Below are 25,153 nucleotides of genomic sequence, written 5' to 3'. Positions count from 1 at the left end.
AGAGACAACACACAGAGACAACACACAGAGACAACACACAGAGACAACACACAGAGACAACAACCAGAGACAACACACAGAGACAACACACAGAGACAGGAGATAAAACAATGTGTTCATAATTATCACCCAAACAAATTCTACTTACAGGGGAAAGTAAGTGAGAAAAAAGGAGAGAGAGGAGGAAAGAAGGGATTGAGAGAGACGGGCAGGCAGTCACAGGCAGAGACAGACAGATGGTTAAACAATCCCTTAGAGACGTGGTGGTTAAAGAAGGGCATTCACATACAAATCGATGAAAAATTATATCTGAATGCTTTATTGTCAAACTGTCCAGACAGACTAAATCCGTAAAGACCCATGAAGATGCCTCTAGTTTTATTGCACCAGAGGACAGACGGATGATAGACTACACGGTGCTGTTCCACAGACACATACTGTACGTTCTCACAGTGGAAACTAGCTAATGTCTACAGGGATCAATTCCAACAGATAACATGTACAAAACATTTACTGAAATAATCCTCATCCAACTGAAGACATTAGAAATTGACACATGCTTTTCTGGAAGTTCATGTAGTGGATATTGATTCAGAGCAAATGTATGCACACTTTCATTCACTGCTATGTGAGCGCAAGTTAAAAACAGCCAAACGAGCACATAGCTAGAATCAGGAGTACAAGATCAGTATGGTCTGTTAAACAAGATGAAGAGTAATGGATTCCTAGTATGGTCGAGTCTAAGCAAATGAAGCCCTTTCCTGCAGTCAATGACGAAAAGCACCCTCTTTGGCTTCATGGGTGAAATGTTATTCATATTTATTTATTTTTTTTACAGAAGAAGATCTGATGTTTCTATGTCAAACAGTTTTGTTATATTTCAGTCTTCTGTGATGTACAGTATATAAAGTGTAATATTGGGATGCAAACTCAACATTGAATACCTTTCAACTCGATATCTGACATTGTACAGGTGTCTTTCTTTTTAAAGCCCAGAACCATGTGTGTGACGTGCATACTTTTGTTTGAAAGTAGATTCACCCCACTGCAGTAAAAGGCTAATCACATCTCTAAAAGTGGGCTTTACCATAACCATCACTGCCTCCTATAATAAGTAGTTAACAGTTAGAAGTATTAACACATAGGAAAGGATTTCTCTTGTCTAATTAGCTGGGCTTCCATCCAATTGGTGACAGATTTTCTTCAGAATAAAAAATAAATCTGCATAAAAACAATATGCGCATTTTGCCACTAGAGGTGTGTTTCCATCAAATTGACTTGTTGCAATTTGTTGCTGATACAGTGCTGGTAGAACCTACACTATGAGATGATTATGGACAAAAGAGCAATATTGTTTTTATTTGACAAACGGCAGCCAAGCATCGATGATCATGTCACCAGAGTAAGACCCTCGATATTTATTGTAAAGGAGCATCAAGCTCATCACCTTGTACTTTCACTACCCTGTGAAGTACATCATTATTTATTTAATATGTAGCCTAATAAACTGCATGCTTTCCCAACGAGTCGTAGTGGGAGGACCACACACCATGTCATCCCGTGACTCCATGTTTACTTCCATGTGATGGTTCTTATATCAAAATTGGTGCATAAAAGCGCTTCCTCTGACAATTCTCGTACAATTAATTGTACAGACACAAAAAGTTCCCACTGTCTATCGTATTTAGTTTTGTCAACATTTGGAATGTTTACCAACAAATGTTCTGTTTCCATCAGACCTGTAATAAAGTTGTATCCAACATGTACTTTACTCGCATAAAAAGATTAGATTGAAACCTGATTTGTGATGAGAAAATAACTTACTTGAAAGATTTTGTATGTTCTAGTTGACAGAAAGGAAAACTCTACTGTATCTCTCCCTTGCATTCAGTCCTTGTGAAATCGCTTTTCATTTTAAAAGGGGGAAGGGAAAAGTAATATTGACCAAATGTGAACATTCCCATTGATTAGTCCTATTTCCTCAGAGTACCATCTTGTTAAAAAAGACCCCTCCTGAAAACACTATAAATTAGTGAGATGGTGCTTGTCATTGATCCCCTCTCCTCCCCTGCCTCCCTTCTCCTCCCCTGCCTCCCCACTTTTCTCCCCTGCCTCCCCCATTCTCCTCCCCTGCCTCCTCCGCTCTTCTCCACTGCCTCCCCTCTCCTCCACTCTCCTCCCCTGCCTCCCCTCCCCTCCACTCTTCTCCCCTGCCTCCCCTCTCCTCGACTCTTCTCCCCTGCCTCCCCTCTCCTTCACTCTTCTCCTTTGCCTCCCCCCTCTCCTTCACTCTTCTCCTTTGCCTCCACTCTCCTCCACTCTTCTCCCCTGCCTCCCCTCTCCTCTCCTCTTCTCCCCTGCCTCCCCTCTCCTCTCCTCTTCTCCCCTGCCTCCCCCACTCTTCTCCCCTGCCTCCCCACTCTTCTCCCCTGCCTCCCCTCTCCTCCTCCCCCTTCTCCCCTGCCTCCCTCCCCTCCACTCTTCTCCCCTGCCTCCCCTCTCCTCGACTCTTCTCCCCTGCCTCCCCTCTCCTTCACTCTTCTCCTTTGCCTCCCCTCTCCGTCACTCTTCTCCTTTGCCTCCCTCTCCTTCACTCTTCTCCTTTGCCTCCCCTCCCCTCCACTCTTCTCCCCTGCCTCCCCTCTCCTCCACTCTTCTCCCCTGCCTCCCCTCTCCTTCACTCTTCTCCCCTGCCTCCCCTCCCCTCCACTCTTCTCCCCTGCCTCCCCTCTCCTTCACTCTTCTCCTTTGCCTCCCCTCTCCTCTCCTCTGCCTCCCCTCTTCTCCACTCTTATCCCCTGCCTCCCCTCTCCTCCCCTCTCCTCCACTCTCCTATACTCTTCTCCCCTGCCTCCTCCGCTCTTCTCCACTCCCTCCCCTCTCCTTCACTCTTCTCCTTTGCCTCCCCTCTCCTCTCCTCTGCCTCCCCTCTTCTCCACTCTTATCCCCTGCCTCCCCTCTCCTCCCCTCTCCTCCACTCTCCTATACTCTTCTCCCCTGCCTCCTCCGCTCTTCTCCACTGCCTCCCCTCTCCTCCACTCTCCTCCCCTGCCTCCCCTCTCCTCCCCTGCCTCCCCTCTCCTCCACTCTCCTCCACTCTTCTCCCCTGCCTCCTCCACTCTTCTCCACTGCCTTCCCTCTCCCCCACTCTTCTCCCCTGCCTCCCCCACTCTTCTCCCCTGCCTCCCCCACTCTTCTCCCCTGCCTCCCCTCTCCTCCTCCCCCCTTCTCCCCTGCCTCCCCTCCCCTCCACTCTTCTCCCCTGCCTCCCCTCTCCTCTTCTCCTCTTCTCCCCTGCCTCCCCTCTCCTCCTCTCCTCTTCTCCCCTGCCTCCCCTCTCCTCCTCTCCTCTTCTCCCCTGCCTCCCCTCTCCTCCACTCTTATCCCCTGCCTCCCCTCTCCTCCACTCTTATCCCCTGCCTCCGCTATCCTCCACTCTCCTCCACTCTTCTCCCCTGCCTCCCCACTATTCTCCCCTGCCTCCCCTCTCCTCCACTCTTCTCCCCTGCTTCCCCCACTCTTATCCCCTGCCTCCGCTCTCCCCCACTATTCTCCCCTGCCTCCCCTCTCCTCCACTCTTCTCCCCTGCTTCCCCCACTCTTATCCCCTGCCTCCGCTCTCCTCCACTCTTCTCCCCTGCCTCCCCTCTCCTTCCCTCTTCTCCCCAGCCTCCCCTCTCCTCGTCTCCTCTTCTCCCCTGCCTCCCCTCTCCTCCACTCTTCTCCCCTGCCTCCCCTCTCCTCCACTCTTATCGCCTGCCTCCGCTATCCTCTGCTCTCCTCCACTCTTCTCCCCTGCCTCCCCTCTCCTCCACTCTTCTCCCCTGCCTCCCCCACTCTTATCCCCTGCCTCCCCTCTCCTTCACTCCTCTTCTCCCCTGCCTCCCCTCTCCTCCTCTCCTCTTCTCCCTTGCCTCCCCTCTCCTCCTCTGCTCTTCTCCCCTGCCTCCCCTCTCCTCCACTCTTATCCCCTGCCTCCCCTCTCCTCCACTCTTATCCCCTGCCTCCGCTATCCTCCACTCTCCTCCACTCTTCTCCCCTGCCACCCCCCACTCTTATCCCCTGCCTCCCCTCTCCTCCACTCTTATCCCCTGCCTCTGCTATCCTCCACTCTCCTCCACTCTTCTCCCCTGCCTCCCCCAGTCTTATCCCCTGCCTCCGCTCTCCTCCACTCTCCCCCACTCTTCTCCCCTGCTTCCGCTCTCCTCCACTCTCCCCCACTCTTCTCCCCTGCCTCCCCTCTCCTCCTCTCCTCTTCTCCCCTGCCTCCCCTCTCCTCCTTTTCTCTTCTCCCCTGCCTCCCCTTTCCTCCACTCTTATCCCCTGCCTCCCCTCTCCTCCACTCTTATCCCCTGCCTCCGCTATCCTCCACTCTCCTCCACTCTTCTCCCCTGCCTCCCCCACTCTTCTCCCCTGCCTCCCCTCTCCTCCACTCTTCTCCCCTGCCTCCCCTCTCCTTCTCTCTTCTCCCCTGCCTCCCCTCTCCTCCACTCTTCTCCCCTGCCTCTCCACTCTTCTCCCCTGCCTCCCCTCTCCTCCTCCCCCTTCTCCCCTGCCTCCCCTCCCCTCCACTCTTCTCCCCTGCCTCCCCTCTCCTCGTCTCCTCATCTCTCCTGCCTCCCCTCTCCTCCACTCTTATACCCTGCCTCCGCTATCCTCTGCTCTCCTCCACTCTTCTCCCCTGCCTCCCCTCTCCTCCACTCTTCTCCCCTGCCTCCCCACTCTTATCCCCTGCCTCCCCTCTCCTTCACTCTTCTCCCCTCTCCTCCTCTCCTCTTCTCCCCTGCCTCCCCACCCTCCTCTCCTCTTCTCCCCTGCCTCCCCTCTCCTCCTCTCCTCTTCTCCCCTGCCTCCCCTCTCCTCCTCTCCTCTTCTCCCCTGCCTCCCCTCTCCTCCACTCTTATCCCCTGCCTCCGCTATCCTCCACTCTCCTCCACTCTTCTCCCCTGCCTCCCCCACTCTTATCCCCTGCCTCCGCTATCCTCCACTCTCCTCCACTCTTCTCCCCTGCCTCCCCCACTCTTATCCCCTGCCTCCGCTATCCTCCACTCTCCTCCACTCTTCTCCCCTGCCTCCCCCACTCTTCTCCCCTGCCTCCCCTCTCCTCCACTCTTATCCCCTGCCTCCGCTATCCTCCACTCTCCTCCACTCTTCTCCCCTGCCTCCCCCACTCTTATCCCCTGCCTCCGCTCTCCTCCACTCTTATCCCCTGCCTCCCCTCTCCTCCTCTCCTCTTCTCCCCTGCCTCCCCTCTCCTCCTCTCCTCTTCTCCCCTGCCTCCCCTCTCCTCCACTCTTATCCCCTGCCTCCGCTATCCTCCACTCTTATCCCCTGCCTCCCCTCTCCTCCTCTCCTCTTCTCCCCTGCCTCCCCTCTCCTCCTCTCCTCTTCTCCCCTGCCTCCCCTCTCCTCCACTCTTATCCCCCGCCTCCGCTCTCCTCCACTCTCCCCCACTCTTCTCCCCTGCCTCCCCTCTCCTTCTCTCCTCTTCTCCCCTGCCTCCCCTCTCCTCCTTTCCTCTTCTCCCCTGCCTCCCTCTCCTCCACTCTTATCCCCTGCCTCCCCTCTCCTCCACTCTTATCCCCTGCCTCCGCTATCCTCCACTCTCCTCCACTCTTCTCCCCTGCCTCCCCCACTCTTCTCCCCTGCCTCCCTCTCCTCCACTCTTCTCCCCTGCCTCCCCTCTCCTCCACTCTTCTCCCCTGCCTCCCCCACTCTTCTCCCCTGCCTCCGCTCTCCTCCACTCTTCTCCCCTGCCTCCCCTCTCCTTCTCTCTTCTCCCCTGCCTCCCCTCTCCTCGTCTCCTCTTCTCTCCTGCCTCCCCTCTCCTCCACTCTTATACCCTGCCTCCCCTCTCCTCCACTCTTATCCCCTGCCTCCCACACTCTTATCCCCTGCCTCCCCTCTCCTTCACTCTTCTCCCCTGCCTCCCCTCTCCTCGTCTCCCCTGCCTCCCCTCTCCTCCTTTCCTCTTCTCCCCTGCCTCCCCTCTCCTCCACTCTTATCCCCTGCCTCCCCTCTCCTCCACTCTTATCCCCTGCCTCCGCTATCCTCCACTCTCCTCCACTCTTCTCCCCTGCCTCCCCACTCTTCTCCCCTGCCTCCCCTCTCCTCCACTCTTCTCCCCTGCCTCCCCCACTCTTCTCCCCTGCCTCCCCTCTCCTCCACTCTTCTCCCCTGCCTCCCCCACTCTTATCCCCTGCCTCCGCTCTCCTCCACTCTTCTCCCCTGCCTCCCCTCTCCTTCTCTCTTCTCCCCTGCCTCCCCTCTCCTCGTCTCCTCTTCTCTCCTGCCTCCCCTCTCCTCCACTCTTATACCCTGCCTCCCCTCTCCCCCCACTCTTCTCCCCTGCCTCCCTCTCCTCCTCCTCTCCTCTTCTCCCCTGCCTCCCCTCTCCTCCTTTTCTCTTCTCCCCTGCCTCCCCTTTCCTCCACTCTTATCCCCTGCCTCCCCTCTCCTCCACTCTTATCCCCTGCCTCCGCTATCCTCCACTCTCCTCCACTCTTCTCCCCTGCCTCCCCACTCTTCTCCCCTGCCTCCCCTCTCCTCCTCTCTTCTCCCCTGCCTCCCCTCTCCTCCACTCTTCTCCCCTGCCTCCCCCACTCTTCTCCCCTGCCTCCCCTCTCCTCCACTCTTCTCCCCTGCCTCCCCTCTCCTTCTCTCTTCTCCCCTGCCTCCCCTCTCCTCGTCTCCTCTTCTCTCCTGCCTCCCCTCTCCTCCACTCTTATACCCTGCCTCCGCTATCCTCTGCTCTCCTCCACTCTTCTCCCCTGCCTCCCCTCTCCTCCACTCTTCTCCCCTGCCTCCCCCACTCTTATCCCCTGCCTCCCCTCTCCTTCACTCTTCTCCCCTCACCTCCTCTCCTCTTCTCCCCTGCCTCCCCACCCTCCTCTCCTCTTCTCCCCTGCCTCCCCTCTCCTCCTCTCCTCTTCTCCCCTGCCTCCCCTCTCCTCCTCTCCTCTTCTCCCCTGCCTCCCCTCTCCTCCACTCTTATCCCCTGCCTCCGCTATCCTCCACTCTCCTCCACTCTTCTCCCTGCCTCCCCACTCTTATCCCCTGCCTCCGCTATCCTCCACTCTCCTCCACTCTTCTCCCCTGCCTCCCCCACTCGTATCCCCTGCCTCCGCTATCCTCCACTCTCCTCCACTCTTCTCCCCTGCCTCCTCCACTCTTCTCCCCTGCCTCCCCTCTCCTCCACTCTTATCCCCTGCCTCCGCTATCCTCCACTCTCCTCCACTCTTCTCCCCTGCCTCCCCCACTCTTATCCCTGCCTCCGCTCTCCTCCACTCTTATCCCCTGCCTCCCCTCTCCTCCTCTCCTCTTCTCCCCTGCCTCCCCTCTCCTCCTCTCCTCTTCTCCCCTGCCTCCCCTCTCCTCCACTCTTATCCCCTGCCTCCGCTATCCTCCACTCTTATCCCCTGCCTCCCCTCTCCTCCTCTCCTCTTCTCCCCTGCCTCCCCTCTCCTCCTCTCCTCTTCTCCCCTGCCTCCCCTCTCCTCCACTCTTATCCCCTGCCTTCGCTCTCCTCCACTCTTATCCCCTGCCTCCCCTCTCCTCCTCTCCTCTTCTCCCCTGCCTCCCCTCTCCTCCTCTCCTCTTCTCCCCTGCCTCCCCTCTCCTCCACTCTTATCCCTGCCTCCGCTATCCTCCACTCTTATCCCCTGCCTCCCCTCTCCTCCTCTCCTCTTCTCCCCTGCCTCCCCTCTCCTCCTCTCCTCTTCTCCCCCTGCCTCCCTCTCCTCCACTCTTATCCCCTGCCTCCCCTCTCCTCCACTCTTATCCCCTGCCTCCGCTCTCCTCCACTCTCCCCCACTCTTATCCCCTGCCTCCCCTCTCCTTCACTCTTCTCCCCTGCCTCCCCCTCTCTCTCCACTCTTATCCCTGCCTCCCCTCTCCTCCACTCTTATCCCCTGCCTCCGCTATCCTCCACTCTTCTCCCCTGCCTCCCCCAATCTTATCCCCTGCCTCCGCTCTCCTCCACTCTTATACCCTGCCTGCCCTCTCCTCCTCTCCTCTTCTCCCCTGCCTCCCCTCTCCTCCTCTCCTCTTCTCCCCTGCCTCCCCTCTCCTCCACTCTTATCCCCTGCCTCCGCTATCCTCCACTCTTATCCCCTGCCTCCCCTCTCCTCCTCTCCTCTTCTCCCCTGCCTCCCCTCTCCTCCTCTCCTCTTCTCCCCTGCCTCCCCTCTCCTCCACTCTTATCCCCTGCCTCCCCTCTCCTCCACTCTTATCCCCTGCCTCCGCTCTCCTCCACTCTCCCCCACTCTTATCCCCTGCCTCCCCTCTCCTTCACTCTTCTCCCCTGCCTCCCCTCTCCTCCTCTCCTCTTCTCCCCTGCCTCCCCTCTCCTCCTTTCCTCTTCTCCCCTGCCTCCCCTCTCCTCCACTCTTATCCCCTGCCTCCCCTCTCCTCCACTCTTATCCCCTGCCTCCGCTATCCTCCACTCTTCTCCCCTACCTCCCCCACTCTTCTCCCCTGCCTCCCCTCTCCTCCACTCTTCTCCCCTGCCTCCCCACTCTTCTCCCCTGCCTCCCCCTCTCCTCCACTCTTCTCCCTGCCTCCCCCACTCTTATCCCCTGCCTCCGCTCTCCTCCACTCTTCTCCCCTGCCTCCCCTCTCCTTCTCTCTTCTCCCCTGCCTCCCCTCTCCTCTTCTCTCCTGCCTCCCCTCTCCTCCACTCTTATACCCTGCCTCCCCTCTCCTCCACTCTTATCCCCTGCCTCCCACACTCTTATCCCCTGCCTCCCCTCTCCTTCACTCTTCTCCCCTGCCTCCCCTCTCCTCGTCTCCCCTGCCTCCCCTCTCCTCCTTTCCTCTTCTCCCCTGCCTCCCCTCTCCTCCACTCTTATCCCCTGCCTCCCCTCTCCTCCACTCCTATCCCCTGCCTCCGCTATCCTCCACTCTCCTCCACTCTCCTCCACTCTTCTCCCTGCCTCCCCCACTCTTCTCCCCTGCCTCCCTCTCCTCCACTCTTCTCCCCTGCCTCCCCTACTCTTCTCCCCTGCCTCCCCTCTCCTCCACTCTTCTCCCCTGCCTCCCCCACTCTTATCCCCTGGCTCCGCTCTCCTCCACTCTTCTCCCCTGCCTCCCCTCTCCTTCTCTCTTCTCCCCTGCCTCCCCTCTCCTCGTCTCCTCTTCTCTCCTGCCTCCCCTCTCCTCCACTCTTATACCCTGCCTCCCCTCTCCTCCACTCTTATCCCCTGCCTCCCACACTCTTATCCCCTGCCTCCCCTCACCTTCACTCTTCTCCCTGCCTCCCCTCTCCTCGTCTCCTCTTCTCCCCTGCCTCCCCTCTCCTCCACTCTTCTCCCCTGCCTCTCCTCTCCTCATCTCCTCTTCTCCCCTGCCTCCCCACTCTTCTCCCCTGCCTCCCCACTCTTCTCCCCTGCCTTCCCTCTCCTCCACTCTTCTCCCCTGCCTCCCCTCTCCTCTCTTCTCCTCCTCTCCTCCCCTGCCCCCTCTCTTCCACTCTTCTCCCCTGCCTCCCCTCTCCTCTCCTCCCCTGCCTCCCCTCTCCCCAACTCTCCTCTCCTCCACTCTTATCCCCTGCCTCCCCTCTCCTCCTCTCCTCTTCTCCCCTGCCTCCCCCTCTCCTCCTCTCCTCTTCTCCCCTGCCTCCCCTCTCCTCCACTCTTATCCCCTGCCTCCCCTCTCCTCCACTCTTATCCCCTGCCTCCGCTCTCCTCCACTCTCCCCCACTCTTATCCCCTGCCTCCCCTCTCCTTCACTCTTCTCCCCTGCCTCCCCTCTCCTCCTCTCCTCTTCTCCCCTACCTCCCCTCTCCTCCTTTCCTCTTCTCCCCTGCCTCCCCTCTCCTCCACTCTTATCCCCTGCCTCCCCTCTCCTCCACTCTTATCCCCTGCCTCCGCTATCCTCCACTCTTCTCCCCTGCCTCCCCCACTCTTCTCCCCTGCCTCCCCTCTCCTCCACTCTTCTCCCCTGCCTCCCCCACTCTTCTCCCCTGCCTCCCCTCTCCTCCACTCTTCTCCCCTGCCTCCCCCACTCTTATCCCCTGCCTCCGCTCTCCTCCACTCTTCTCCCCTGCCTCCCCTCTCCGCGTCTCCTCTTCTCTCCTGCCTCCCCTCTCCTCCACTCTTATACCCTGCCTCCCCTCTCCTCCACTCTTATCCCCTGCCTCCCACACTCTTATCCCCTGCCTCCCCTCTCCTTCACTCTTCTCCCCTGCCTCCCCTCTCCTCGTCTCCCCTGCCTCCCCTCTCCTCCTTTCCTCTTCTCCCCTGCCTCCCCTCTCCTCCACTCTTATCCCCTGCCTCCCCTCTCCTCCACTCTTATCCCCTGCCTCCGCTATCCTCCACTCTCCTCCACTCTTCTCCCCTGCCTCCCCCACTCTTCTCCCCTGCCTCCCCTCTCCTCCACTCTTCTCCCCTGCCTCCCCCACTCTTCTCCCCTGCCTCCCCTCTCCTCCACTCTTCTCTCCCCTGCCTCCCCACTCTTATCCCCCTGGCTCCGCTCTCCTCCACTCTTCTCCCCTGCCTCCCCTCTCCTTCTCTCTTCCCCCCTCCCTCCCCTCTCCTCGCCTCCTCTTCTCTCCTGCCTCCCCTCTCCTCCACTCTTATACCCTGCCTCCCCTCTCCTCCACTCTTATCCCCTGCCTCCCACACTCTTATCCCCTGCCTCCCCTCACCTTCACTCTTCTCCCCTGCCTCCCCTCTCCTCGTCTCCTCTTCTCCCCTGCCTCCCCTCTCCTCCACTCTTCTCCCTGCCTCTCCTCTCCTCATCTCCTCTTCTCCCCTGCCTCCCCCACTCTTCTCCCCTGCCTCCCCACTCTTCTCCCCTGCCTTCCTCTCCTCCACTCTTCTCCCCTGCCTCCCCTCTCCTCTCTTCTCCTCCTCTCCTCCCCTGCCCCCCCTCTCTTCCACTCTTCTCCCCTGCCTCCCCTCTCCTCTCCTCCCCTGCCTCCCCTCTCCCCAACTCTCCTCTCCTCCACTCTTCTCTCCTGCCTTACGATGGATCCTCCATGATTTCCTTATGACCATCTATTGATTCCAACCTCCTAGCCAAATATAAAACCACACTTGTACACTCCAATCCTGACTGCTCCCACTAACCAACCCACACTTCCCATTCCTACAAACACCTGCACCAATACTGACTCTCTGCCTGTCTCTGTTGTAAAGCATGCTCCTCTAGAAATACAGAGGCTAGCGCTTTCTAAAGGTCAGGGGTCATCTGACAGTAATGCCACCGATAAAGGACCTGTCTGTCTCTGAGCAGAGGGTAGAGGGAGAACTCCTTAACTAAATGTAGGGAGAGACAGACAGGGATACTGTATGTTCTAGTATTCTCAAGTTAGACAAGCTCTGAAAATATCAAAGCCAGACAATGCAAAAGCAAGGCTTGTAAAAACAGAATATCGGAGTATGGAGGGATGTAGCCATACTGTAAAAGAAAATATATTTGAAACAGATCCTTCAGTCACCTGAGATTCAGTCAACAACAGGGCACATGTGTGGATGTAATCCATTAAGATTTGAAATGGGCAAGACAGAGGAATCAATCAATCAGTCAATCAATCAATCAATCAATCAGTCAAAGACCATTGACATCTTTGAAACAGAGGTTCCCTTCAATTTGCAAAAGTATGAATGTCAGTGAGTGAGTGACAGATTGAACAATAACACGACCAGTAGACGCTGCAAGCAATATGACATGATCAGTGTTTTACTCTGAATAAGAGCCCGACACAAGGGCGTCTTTAAGAGTAATCTCCCCCTCCTGACTAACCCCCTACAAGCCCCCTGGCCCCACCACCCCTCCCTATGGATCAGCTGTGATCTACTCACTCCCCTTTCACTCAAATCAGGATTAGGGAGAAGGACAGAGTGGAGCAGCAGGAGAGAGAGGAGGGGATTTGGGGGGGGACCGAAACAATATGGAAAGGAGATTAGAAAAAGAGGGGGTTTGGGCCGTTTGGGGAATTGCAAACTCCCTTGTGGTTGGGTAGGTATCTTAATGACACTGCCTAATTATCACAAAATAAGATGGGCTAAGAGGAGGGAAAAGAGATGGATGAGAGAACACAAGGGAGAGAGAGAAAGACAAGGGCAGAGAGAAAGTGAAAGAAAGAGAGATAAAGAATGAATGAGTAGGGTAGAAACACTGGTATGAGCCTGAGAAACCAAGAGAGAGGGGGACCATAGAGAGAAAGAGTAAGAGAGTGAGAGAGAGAGAGAGAGAGAGAGAGAGAGAGAGAGGGAGAGAGAGAGAGAGAGAGAGATGGAGATGCAGTAGGAGCGGCAGTAGGAGCGGCAGTAGGAGCGGGTGGGCCCCAGCACGCTGCATATTAATTGGAGAACAGGTGTTGGGGCTGGGAGCAGGAGGCTGATTACTGCAGCCTCAGAAACAGCCACCCTCACCCACCCACCCCCCCTCCACATACACACATGAATCATTTAGGCCCCAAGCAGTGACTAAGGGAAAGGGTCACTGACACATACACAATTGCACATTTATCATTATACATTTCTTTCCAAAATAAATAAACATCTGTGCACATCCATGTACACATACACAAACAATATACATATGGGCTTATTCAGACACAGACACATTCTCTCGCTCTCTCTTGCTATTTATCACATGCACACATGCACACACACAAAAATCCACAATAAATAAAGTTGAGATCTCTACAAGGACACAGTGGAACGCTGCAACAAATTCCACCAGCTTATCCCAAATGACATAACTGCTAATAGGCTGGTCCCCAAGGAGAGGGATCCATGGGCCTGTCAAGAGGGAATAACCCCCCTATCAGACCTGGATGGGCCCAGTGTGATTAGAGGGTACAGTAGGTCAACGATCCCATTTAAATCCATCCTCACAGTACCACCATCAGCCTGCACAGGCCCACACACTGACATAGATCCTCCAATTCACAAGCCCCCTGCGCTACTTATAAATAATCTTTGGAGTGGTTTTGCCATGGAAGATGGAGGAAGAGGACGGGGGTCGTTGGGAAAGTAATGTGCCAAATGAGCAAAACAGCTGCTACTAGGGATTCTGGGAAAATTCAAAAGACAACAGACCAATTTTCCGTTATATGAAAACTATCTTCAGCAGAGATCCTCTGAGACACACTGTCAACTGCCGGCCAGCTCGGACAGAGGAGGAGAGAGGGGGAGGGGGGGTGATGGGGAGAGACAAAGACAGAAGAGGGAGGGAAAGTGGGAGAAAAATTCTTGACATTTTGGGATGTATTTTTGGAGGAATGGAGAGAGGGAGGGGAAGGAAGGGGCGATGAAGTTTGAAGATATGATGTCACAGAAAAACCATTGTACAGGTCTGCTTATGAGCATTTATCACAGCAGCTGATATCAAGCAGATACGGTGTGACTTCCAAAATCTCTGGGACCTGGAAACCCTCACACTTGTCCATTAAGGTAATGCTCCGTCTCCCTAAAGCCTGATAACTGACTGTCAGGTAGGGAATCTACAGACAATACATAACCTTCACATTGCACGATAGACCCTAACTCTTCATGATTCTGATAGGAATATTTTTGTATTCATATATTTGGCAGGAGTTAGGACTGTGTACAGAGGAGGTATTTTTAGTAGGACAGTGTGGACTAAGTGTAAGGGGACGCCACAGTGTCCTGTGTGCTGACCAACCAGAGCAAAGGAGACAATCAAATAGACAGACAGACAGACAGACAGACAGACAGACAGACAGACAGACAGACAGACAGACAGACAGACAGACAGACAGACATATACAGTATGTGAGCACAGTCACTAACAAACACAGATGCTTACATTAGCACCGACAGGTATACTGCAGAGACACTAATTATCACAGACGCATGCCTCAGTGCCATAAACACTCATAGGGTAGGTACGCTCTGTTACAGGGATCTGGCACAGCAACAGACCTAGAGGAAAGCTCTTAAATATATATACACACACACACACACGGACTGCACCTACTCACCCACACATTTAATATGCAGACATGTATGCACCTTGCCACCACCCCTACACATCCACACCCTACCCCTGCCCCCTCCTCCTCTCCCATTGCCCTCACTAACCCTCCCTCTCCTCTGTTTTTACTGGCCATAAAAGAAACGGCTGATTTGTGAGGTCTCATCACAGGAACCACATGGGTCTCTGCCTCTCTCTCTCTCTCTCTCTCTCTCTCTCTCTCTCTCTCTCTCTCTCTCTCTCTCTCTCTCTCTCTCTCTCTCTCTCTCTCTCTCTCTCTCTCTCTCTATCAAAATGAATGTTTGTGTGAGTATTTCTGCATCTGAGCATGTCTGGACAATGGACATCTTAAAGGCATGAGAGGGACAGTTGAGGGGGAGACAGTAGAACATAGGCTCAGTTGGGCTGTTTGACATTGTCTGGTTAGTGTGAGTGAGTGACAGGTGCCGTTACCTGTCAATGATGACCGGGTCAGAGGGCGTCTCGTTGCGGTTTCCACAGCTTTTCTTCTCACAACAGCGACTGTGTTCCAAAATAACAAACAGAAAACACAACAACACAGTGAGTGAAACAAACCAGCATGACCGGACTAATCTTTCCTCTGGCCCGACCACTGTCCCAGACTGCACTGCAGACTGCACAGATCCAGGGAAACTAAAAGTGCCAAAGGAGAGGAGGTGAAAATAAAAGAAAGGGGAAGAAAAGGTATCATACAAACAGGGAGAGACCATTCAAAAGTGAAAAGCCAGCCTGGCAATCTGTCACATGGATTTCAAAATCAAAGAGAACCCCCACCCCATCACACAGACAAACACATCAACACACCCACACAGCATCCTACAATTCGTCAGCAGTCCTGTCTGTGGAGCCTGCCCCCCCTACAAGTCCCCTCCGCAGCATAACAAAAGTGCCCCCTCCCCTAACCATCTGCCACCCCTATACCTCACCTCACCCCTCTCGTGTCCCAGCTTGGCCCTGCCCTGCCCCCTTCCACCCTCCCTCCGCCCCCCTGTCAGGCGGCCTCACTCCCCAGCTGTGACGCTTGCCCTCTGCCTCCCTGGCTCTGTTATTAGCCAGCTGTGAGTTACATTCGGGCATCTGCTGGCTACACAATGGCAAAGCCCACTCAGTCTTAGCCCCTCTCCCCCTACCCAACCCCCCTCTCATTCCCCCTCCTGCCCTCAAACCCTGGGCCACTGCCCCACTACACCAACACTACCTCTCTCTCACTGTGTCCTTCTCTTCCTACCTGCTTACCACAGTAGGTTGGTGGAACCTTAATTGGGGAAGATGGGCTCATGGTAATGGCTGGAGTGGAATAACTGGAATGGTATCAAATACATGTCATTCCATTTACTCCATTCCAGCCATTATTATGAGCCATCCTCCCCTCAACAGCCTCCACTGCTCCATACCTCCAAAAACACTGCATGCATGGTGAAGAAGCCCCGCCTTCCAAAAGCACCATAACGGCAGCTCTCTTCTTCCACCTAATTCCTGACACACTTTCTTATTCTTTTTACATATGCATTAGTTTCCATGCACATTGTTAGAAACTAAATCATTCAGAACTGTGAGAAGCTACTCTAATCCTTATGTCTCAACATTGTTCCTATGTAGATCATTGTCCATGCATAACATAAGGGTCTGAGGTGGTGATGGGGGTGGGGGGTTAGGGGGCTGATTATTCCCTTAACATGTTTCAGTGGAGGTTGAAGGTAGAGTGGCCCCATACCTCCCCCTGTTTATCTGTGAGGGAGGCTCCAGAGAGAAACAGGAGCTGGCGTGGGACACGGAGAGCAGCAGGGGGCTCACACTGTAACAAGCCTGATGACTGACTGGCTATACTTTCATTTCAGACCCAGTCTTATTTCCAAATGGCATACCACATTGTGTGTGTGTGTGTGTGTGTGTGTGTGCGTGCACATGCGTATATGACTCACCTGCACATAACCTCGTGAGTGAGCAAAACCCGGCACATTTCAGGATTCTTGTTCTGTCCCTCATATGATATGGGCTGAGAGAGAGGGAGCATGGGTGATGGGGGCATTTGATTTCATGTGCAATCAATCAAGCTGTAAGCATGAGCTGCACAGCAGGCTAAATCAAGTCAGGGAAAACAGGGTTCCTTACCTGTTTAGTGACGGAGTCAATAAGTCGTGCATAAAGATCCTGTTCTGTACGAACCCCTGCACACAGACATAAACACAGTCATTAGAGGAATCTAATCTAACCTCACAAAGACAACCTAATCCTGAAGGCATGGGATATGAGTGTTTTAGACTGGACATTGATTTGACTCCCATAATGGCCATTTCCTGGGTCATCCATACAGTTCAGATCAGGATCAATTGAGGGCTTTAGGAGCTCTGGGATCTGACACAGAGTACCTCCCAGCATACTTTTAGAAAGCACCTGAACCTTTAGTCTCTGGGCGCTTCAAACACACTGGTTTTACTTCCTTGTAGGCTGCTGAGAATCACACAGGACAGAGAAACAACGTTGATGTAATGAATTGCCTCTGAAGAGCAGCATGTTATCCAAGGTTTTGTTTTATGGAGCCTACTATGCAGAGTATTGCTTTTAAAACGGGTTCCCCTCATCAAAGTCTCAATCGGGGGTGCTTTGATATCACTAGAGGGAAGTGGGGGGAAAGGGAGGGTGCAGAGCCAGGCGTGTGTGTGTGTGCATGTATATGAGTGTGTATGGTCGGGGTCTTTCTGCTACATGTCTTTCATCTCCTCTCCCATGGGTGCCACAGGGATGGCAGAGTAGGGGCAGTGGAGGCTCATGGGAACCCAAATTTCTGTGCACATCCCTTATCTGATGTTGTAACACCATGGGGGGCACCATGTACCTCGTTTCCCTGTTTATGGGGCCTGGAGCAGCTTCACACACAACTAAATCTGGGGCTTAAATAACTCAGTGATTGGATGAATGGATAGATATTTAGAAGAGGGGTGAGGTCGGATGAGAGGCAGAGGAAGAGGTAGGTAGAAGAGTACTGGGAGTGGGGGGTTGGGGGAATGTGGGATTTTCCTCTTATATTTGGAACAAATGTCCATATCATGTCCATTCCATGGCCAGACCATTGAGATGCATAATGGTGTTTGGTCAGTGGTCTGGCTCAGGACAACCTGTTTCTCCTCCCACTCTAAAGTGGTCAAACACTAAAATGTCTCCGGGACAAAGAATCAAGAGACATGAAACCACACAGACCATATCAACTCCTGAATGGCCAGGTTCTCACACTGACTGCTCCTCATGTGACTCCAGGGTGGTTTGGAGGTCTGGTGTACTCACCATTGCTGTAGAGGAGCTGCAGCTTGTAGTGCGTGCCGTTGTTGGTTTTTTCTCCCGTCTGCTCCTTGGAATGAGATGACAAACAGACGAACACACAATGCAGTCATGCAGTTATAGCGCGGTGGGGTTACAGTTAAGCACAGTTAAGCTCGCTTCATCCCTGGGACTGGTGTGGGATCAGAGGGATCCCTACCCTGTAGACGGGACCCTACACTGGGCTCCAGAACAAGGCCCTTAACCTTGAGTTAGCTCCTCTTTTTAGAAGTTGAACTGCCACATGTCTGATGTGAAATCCTAAAGCCATGGGATCCTTATGATCACATACAACAGTGTACAAAGGATCATGTATGCAACAGTTAAAGTCCACACACAAGCTCCTGTGTGCATATGTATAGGTCTGCATGTCTTTGAGTGTCTGTGCCTGTGTGCGTGTGTGCTTCAATGAGTGGAAACTCTTTCAGTGCAGTCGACCTTGAAGGAGAAACTTCCTCCATCCCTTCTTCCCCCTTGCTCTACACCACTCTCTTTCATTTTATCCCTCTCTTTCTCTCCCTTTCCCAGTCTATCCCTAACTGGTCTCAAAGGAATGCTCTTTGGTCCAATAACCCAGGGAGCATCTCTGAGCAGAAAGAGGAATACAGAGATGAGGAGAAAGTAAGAGAGATAAGAGAAGAAGGAAAACAATGGACAGATTAAAAGAGATGAGTAAAAGTGAGAAAGAAAGAAATCGACAGTGGAGATACAGTAGAGACTGGAATATAATGTTGTGTTCATATACACAGAGGAACATTTATTTCCCCTTATCACCGTTCCACCTCTGAATAACAACAAAACAAAACCAGATGCCAGGTTAACCATGCAGAAAATGAACTCCTCTGCAGCCGTCATATCACTCTGCCTCGCCCTGGCTGTGTGTGTGGCGTTAGGAGAAACACTGACAGCCCTCAGCCCTAGCATTAGCACTGATGCCCAGAGTGGTGCCCTCACTCCCTCCCTTTCTCCCTGTCACCCTCCCTCCATGTCTCCCTCCCTCTCACACTCTCAGTAAAACAAAACAGTGTTTTAACTTCTGTTGACAGGACAGTGCCCTCTTCTCTCTCTGAGGGAAGAGCTGTTACCAGTTTGGCCCACAAGCCCCACACTCCCAGCTCAAGTTTAACCACAAGGCAAAACCATCCATCAACACTGGGCACAAGGCTCCCACCATGGGCAGTGTACCCTTCCCCTGCCCTGTCTCTCTGGTTCTCTCTAAACTCTCTCTCTCTCTCTCTTGATCTGAGTGCCACTCTGCACCTCTTCCTCTCCTTTTTTTGGCCCCATGTCTGACCTGAGGAATTTACTTCTTCCCCTCAGCAGTATTTAGTACATGGGGGTGGGAGGAAAAGAGACTTTGATGATGTGTACATGGTATAACTTAACAGAGGCAAGCGTCATTTGCATTTTTAAAAGTAGTGATGTCCCACTAATGAGGAAGGCTGCTAATTAGTCATTAGGTATTCTTTTTCAATCGCTCATCATCAGCTCAGCTTATTGGGAGTGAGGCTTGTGTTACATTGAGCTGTCAGCTGTTCATTATGCTCAGCTTTATAGGGGATGTGGAAGGTCAAGTTAAACGCCTGGATGTAGACTACTGGCTGCACAGAAATGTCCTGCTACGGGTTGTATAAATGTGATCAGCTTAAAGCTTTGCTAGATAGTACTGCTGTAATAGCTACCAACTTTTTAAAAAAGTATTTCTGGTAAACAATAGCCAAAGCGGACATGCATAATAAAGAGAAATACATATTATTCTCAAATATACTCACACACTCAACAAACTAAAACAAACAAACACACACACCTTGTCGTGCTCCACAAAGTCCACGAAGGAAGTCCTCTCCACCTCTACAGGCTGTCCGTGTCTGTCATAGAGTGCCAGGACGAAGTGGAAGAAGTTGGACTTGCGCAGGTTAGAGGGGGGCTGCTTCTCAAAGTGGGCCCTGGAGAGAGCTACACCACTGTAGAGAGGAGAGGGAAATTAGGAGAGTGAAATCCCTTCACATTACATCACAATCCTCAGGCACACATAACAAAAACTCTTACAGCTGCAATCACTGTTTATTAAGGACAACTGTATAGGCTACAACATAATAATTATAGGGTGATTGAGTTTAGACTTTGAGCTAATACAGGTCTAATGAACAATACATTTATTTGCAGAGAAAAGTAAATGATGAAAGGAAAAGAAGTCTGTAGTGATTATAACTACTATTGAAAGGAAAAGAAGTCTGTAGTGATTATAACTACTATTGAAAGGAAAAGAAGTCTGTAGTGATTATAACTACTATTGAAAGGAAAAGAAGTCTGTAGTGATTATAACTACTATTGAAAGGAAAAGAAGTCTGTGGTGATTATAACTACTATTGAAAGGAAAAGAAGTCTGTGGTGATTATAACTACTATTGAAAGGAAAAGAAGTCTGTGGTGATTATAACTACTATTGAAAGGAAAAGAAGTCTGTGGTGATTATAACTACTATTGAAAGGAAAAGAAGTCTGTAGTGATTATAACTACTATTGAAAGGAAAAGAAGTCTGTAGTGATTATAACTACTATTGAAAGGAAAAGAAGTCTGTAGTGATTATAACTACTATTGAAAGGAAAAGAAGTCTGTAGTGATTATAACTACTATTGAAAGGAAAAGAAGTCTGTAGTGATTATAACTACTATTGAAAGGAAAAGAAGTCTCTGTAGTGATTATAACTACTATTGAAAGGAAAAGAAGTCTGTAGTGATTATAACTACTATTGAAAGGAAAAGAAGTCTGTGGTGATTATAACTACTATTGAAAGGAAAAGAAGTCTGTAGTGATTATAACTACTATTGAAAGGAAAAGAAGTCTGTAGTGATTATAACTACTATTGAAAGGAAAAGAAGTCTGTGGTGATTATAACTACTATTGAAAGGAAAAGAAGTCTGTAGTGATTATAACTACTATTGAAAGGAAAAGAAGTCTGTGGTGATTATAACTACTATTGAAAGGAAAAGAAGTCTGTAGTGATTATAACTACTATTGAAAGGAAAAGAAGTCTGTAGTGATTATAACTACTATTGAAAGGAAAAGAAGTCTGTGGTGATTATAACTACTATTGAAAGGAAAAGAAGTCTGTGGTGATTATAACTACTATTGAAAGGAAAAGAAGTCTGTAGTGATTATAACTACTATTGAAAGGAAAAGAAGTCTGTGGTGATTATAACTACTATTGAAAGGAAAAGAAGTCTGTAGTGATTATAACTACTATTGAAAGGAAAAGAAGTCTGTGGTGATTATAACTACTATTGAAAGGAAAAGAAGTCTGTAGTGATTATAACTACTATTGAAAGTCTGTGGTGATTATAACTACTATTGAAAAGAAGTCTGTGGTGATTATAACTACTATTGAAAGGAAAAGAAGTCTGTAGTGATTATAACTACTATTGAAAGGAAAAGAAGTCTGTGGTGATTATAACTACTATTGAAAGGAAAAGAAGTCTGTTGTGATTATAACTACTATTGAAAGGAAAAGAAGTCTGTGGTGATTATAACTACTATTGAAAGGAAAAGAAGTCTGTAGTGATTATAACTACTATTGAAAGGAAAAGAAGTCTGTAGTGATTATAACTACTATTGAAAGGAAAAGAAGTCTGTAGTGATTATAACTACTATTGAAAGGAAAAGAAGTCTGTGGTGATTATAACTACTATTGAAAGGAAAAGAAGTCTGTAGTGATTATAACTACTATTGAAAGGAAAAGAAGTCTGTAGTGATTATAACTACTATTGAAAGGAAAAGAAGTCTGTAGTGATTATAACTACTATTGAAAGGAAAAGAAGTCTGTAGTGATTATAACTACTATTGAAAGGAAAAGAAGTCTGTAGTGATTATAACTACTATTGAAAGGAACGTCTTTCCTATGTTTCCTGATCTTTATGTTTTTTCATTTCTAGATTCAACAACTATTGCAACAGGAATTGGTCAGAAATGGCAATATAGAGGAAATTCGTTTTGAAAAATACTCACTGAACAAACACTGTGGAAAAAACGTAAAAGGAATTTGAGCCTACATGATTAATATGCTTAATTCATATTAAAATAAATAAATAGCCTATTACTGTAGTCTAACTGTATTCTTGGTTGATGCTTAATTTTCCCGATCTTAAATGTAGATTATTTGTTAGCAACAATTCAACGCCTTTCAAAACGTTTTAAAACATTGGGTTCAATGACTGTAACTTTCTATTTATGACCTATCTAGGAAATCACAGATGATCGATGGTGGAATGAAAGGAAGTCAAAAAATATCCTAACTCTCCTCTCAGTGTGTTTTTATCATTAATGGGTGGGTCAAAGTTTGACTTGCCCCAAACGTGGATGCCTGCAGCTTAATTAACACTGGTTGTTTATTGATGCTTCGCCTCTTACACTAGATGACACCAAGGCTGGTTTTTGTTGACGCTGAACAATATAAAGTTCCAAACCTTAAAGGTTTTCTTTCTTTCAGATAAAAACGTTGTTTTTTTTATACTGTGAAAGTTATTTTGGAATTCATGCTGACCTTCATCCTCTTGACCTTTGAAAAGTTCAAGGACTAAAAGTCTGACAAATTAACATTTGCTTTGATTGGATAATTGTGCGCTGCATAATTTTTTTTTGCATGCATAATGTAGATCTAGCAGAATACGCAAATTATAATTTTCCTACAGGATGAGAATAATAGGTTAGGTTGATAGGTGGATCCTAGCCTATAGGCCAACTCAATACTCAAGCGCGGGCCTGTACCACCGTCCATTTAACCGATTTCAAACGGGCTCCCACCAAATAAACACTGATAGAACACGTCTGAACTGTGTTACGTAGTTATAGCTGTACAACAGCTAGAAATGCACATGCCAAATAACTATCAGATTACCATATCTAGTGAGTAGCCTATTATGAAAGTAAATACTCATGATGTGATAAAGGCCTTCAATCAACAAATGACTCGAGACGTGTTTCGTTTGCAAAAAAATAAATCTAAAATATGAAAAGACTGTTAACGCACATTTGCAACGTCAGTCATAACCTTAACCGAACACACCAAATAACAGAGATTTGTTACAAGTTTGTCCTAGCACCAAACATCTGTTTATTTTGGCAAATACACCTTTGACATTAATGTTAGACTACCTTGTCTGCATGCTTACTGTTTTGCATGTTCTCCTTTGAATAATATAAACATAGGCAAATTTATACCAAGGCTATCATAATAGCCTGTAAATGTACTGGAGTATTTTAAGGCTAATTTATACCAAGGCTATCACACCATACTGTATATGTACTGGAGTATTTTAACATTAAGAATTCACAAAGTTACTTTTAAACCAGTAAGAAAAGCACTGAGCAAAAATGTTCAATGCATAATATAATGGTGGCCTAATAGATCAAAATACATTTAGATTTTTCTCCAACCTCTTTCTTTTGGGGAAAGGGATGACAACATAAATACGCATTTGTCTACGGATTAATATTTCAGTAGACACACCAATATAATTGGATTGTTATTATTATTGGGTTATTATTATTATCAACTTACATCGTAATTAGCTTATTGGATATAGGCCTAAACTATGGTGATCAGAGAACTGGATGGAGATATAAAATAATTAGTGAATAATTCAACATGGATACATTTACAGACTCGAACTGTTAAAAGCGTTTCATGCACTTCATACAAATCAATAGCCAAGAGGTGTGATCCTCACTAAAATAACATTATTCCGGGCGCTCGCTTTCGTGACAGAATGCGTTTTTGTTTAATTGTTTTGTTTTATCCCTATCCCTTTCATGCTCGTGACACCCCTAGCTATTGACAGCGCGTACCCCGGGACAAGCCGCACTCTCACACAAAGCCAGGGACGCTCGATATCTATTTTTCTACATTTGTCATTCTTTACCGCCGGCCATTAACTCCCAAAGACGACCTGTTGCTTTTTCGTTTCATCCCAAGTCTGGAGAAGTTTGAGGTCAATGAGTATCAAACAAGAGGCATGAGCATAATCAACAAAAATACGTTATATTTGACCGCTTGGCACCACCGGTCACTTATGGGCTATGTTATGGTGATCTGTGCACATAGGTTATTTGTCATTTACTTGTATTAATTATTTCCCTAGCATAATATGCTTTTGGATATTGAAGTGAGACAAACTACCGGCATAACAGCCTACATCGACTCCTCGTGCATGCTTATAGAGGTCTAATTCACTTCTTATAGGTCCGTAATAGTGTTTTATGTTGTGTTGCCAATAAGACAGATTGACTCGTTAATTTCGTCAAAATACCACAAAGTACTTGAGAACATGAAGGTATACTGTACCTTTGCGCCGCTACGTTAGCATCGACAACACCGACATTACGCACCCAGGACCGGACCGGATCCATCTCCTCTCCCAGAGTTCTTTCTTTTAATCCGCTGACGTCTCTTATGAGATGCTCCTGGATCCCGTACATTTAAAACACAAACCAAATGCTGTTCTTTTATTTCCTTTGAGAAATTCAGAGTAAACGAGAGAGCAATATGACTTTGGGAAACTAGAACTGGAAGGTCAGTTCCAGGATACTGTGCTATCGAACACTTGGAAGATGACTGAGGCTTAGCTGCCCAAAGTAAATAATACTGCTTGTCTTCAAACGTGCTCATGAAGGAAAACAGGCAATAGATGATGTATCTTCTGTTGGACTGCAATCATTGTCCAAGAGCAGGGGATCGGTAACGTTCAACGTCGGTTCGAACATAAACAAGGATCACCTGTTTGGTGGACACGCAAGCACTCCTCGACAAGCTCATGCACACCGTAGATATGCACACCACATATATGCATGCACACACTTCCACACGAAAGTCCTAAAGTCACAGGTGAAAGAATCTTTCTCAAACAGAGTAGACAGAGACCTTTTGCTCTTTGAATCTATAGGCCGAAAGGCTGGCAATAACGTTTCACTGTCCCGGAGCATGAATGACTTCCTCTGCCGGGATAGGGTCTGGAGGAGGGGCTACACTGCCTTATGGGGGACCGATTGTTGAAATTGATGCTCTCATTGGTGTAAAATGCCTCAGTTAGTTGGACTTATACCAATTTTAGCATCCAGCTAGCCTATAGCTCTCATGTTTCATCAAACTTTTCTCTAGTGAAGTCTTACCAAAGACTGCTTCGGATTGCAGGTGAAAGTGGGATAATATAAACAACTATTCAGCTGTTTAGGCTAATTGATTATACAAATAAGAATATGAAATGTCTCTAAATATAGTTTTTTTTATGTATTACTTTTATCAATTTGGTTCAATTATGAATTCATACAATGGAGTTGTATTATTTGTTGACTATCGAACTATCAGGCTACATTATATTCATTGCTTGATTTTGTGTTTCAAAAAATTATTCTTCAATGTTGAAATCAAAAATTGATCATTTCAGTGAACACATTAGTCGTTCATATTGGGACTAGGTTATTTACTGCAGTGACTAACTAATTCAGCCATTGATAAGAATCACCTAATATATTTATTACTTATTTTTCGATTTATTGACGATTTGTCAGTGTTGCATGCACGCAATTACCATGTGAGAAAATAAATAAGTTAAGTCAGCAAATTCATGCAAAACGAATGAAATAACATAAATAACAAAATGAAAAAGGTTATTTTGAAATATGAAAGTTCTGAAAAAAGACAACTAACACGTTGTAGCACATTTTTCGAACGTTTCTTTAGTATTTAAGTCTAGGCTACTTAAAACATTTAAAATGTAATATTATTGTTTACATATGCATTTCCAGCAAAACTATTGGCCAATTTAGTTTGCTATTCAAAATTTGGCTCAAGTTTCAGTTATATTTCTTGCGTTAGGC

The 25,153-nt window shown here is 49.2% G+C and overlaps 1 protein-coding gene across 2 annotated transcripts in view; it reads right to left on the bottom strand.

The window, feature by feature from the left end:
* Nucleotides 1-24,247, bottom strand: part of LOC118358383 (transcription factor COE2) — a 51,707-nt gene extending 27,460 nt beyond the window's left edge. The window contains exons 1-6 of one of the 2 annotated variants that reach the window (XM_052478842.1): nucleotides 23,622-24,247; nucleotides 19,090-19,246; nucleotides 17,250-17,313; nucleotides 16,080-16,135; nucleotides 15,890-15,963; nucleotides 14,400-14,468 (exon numbers count right to left, since the gene is read on the bottom strand). In XM_052478842.1, the coding sequence (XP_052334802.1) occupies nucleotides 14,400-14,468; nucleotides 15,890-15,963; nucleotides 16,080-16,135; nucleotides 17,250-17,313; nucleotides 19,090-19,246; nucleotides 23,622-23,755 (554 nt within the window). In that variant the 5' untranslated portion in view covers nucleotides 23,756-24,247. The remainder of the gene's footprint in view (nucleotides 1-14,399; nucleotides 14,469-15,889; nucleotides 15,964-16,079; nucleotides 16,136-17,249; nucleotides 17,314-19,089; nucleotides 19,247-23,621) is intronic. The other variant, XM_052478843.1, reaches the window with a different exon arrangement.
* Between the last annotated feature and the right edge of the window lie 906 nt (nucleotides 24,248-25,153).

Source organism: Oncorhynchus keta, chromosome 25 (genome assembly GCF_023373465.1).
Source record: "Oncorhynchus keta strain PuntledgeMale-10-30-2019 chromosome 25, Oket_V2, whole genome shotgun sequence".
Classification (NCBI taxonomy): Eukaryota; Metazoa; Chordata; class Actinopteri; order Salmoniformes; family Salmonidae; genus Oncorhynchus; species Oncorhynchus keta.
Note: the sequence above shows the minus strand (reverse complement) of the source record. Positions and strands in the feature narration are given on the sequence as shown.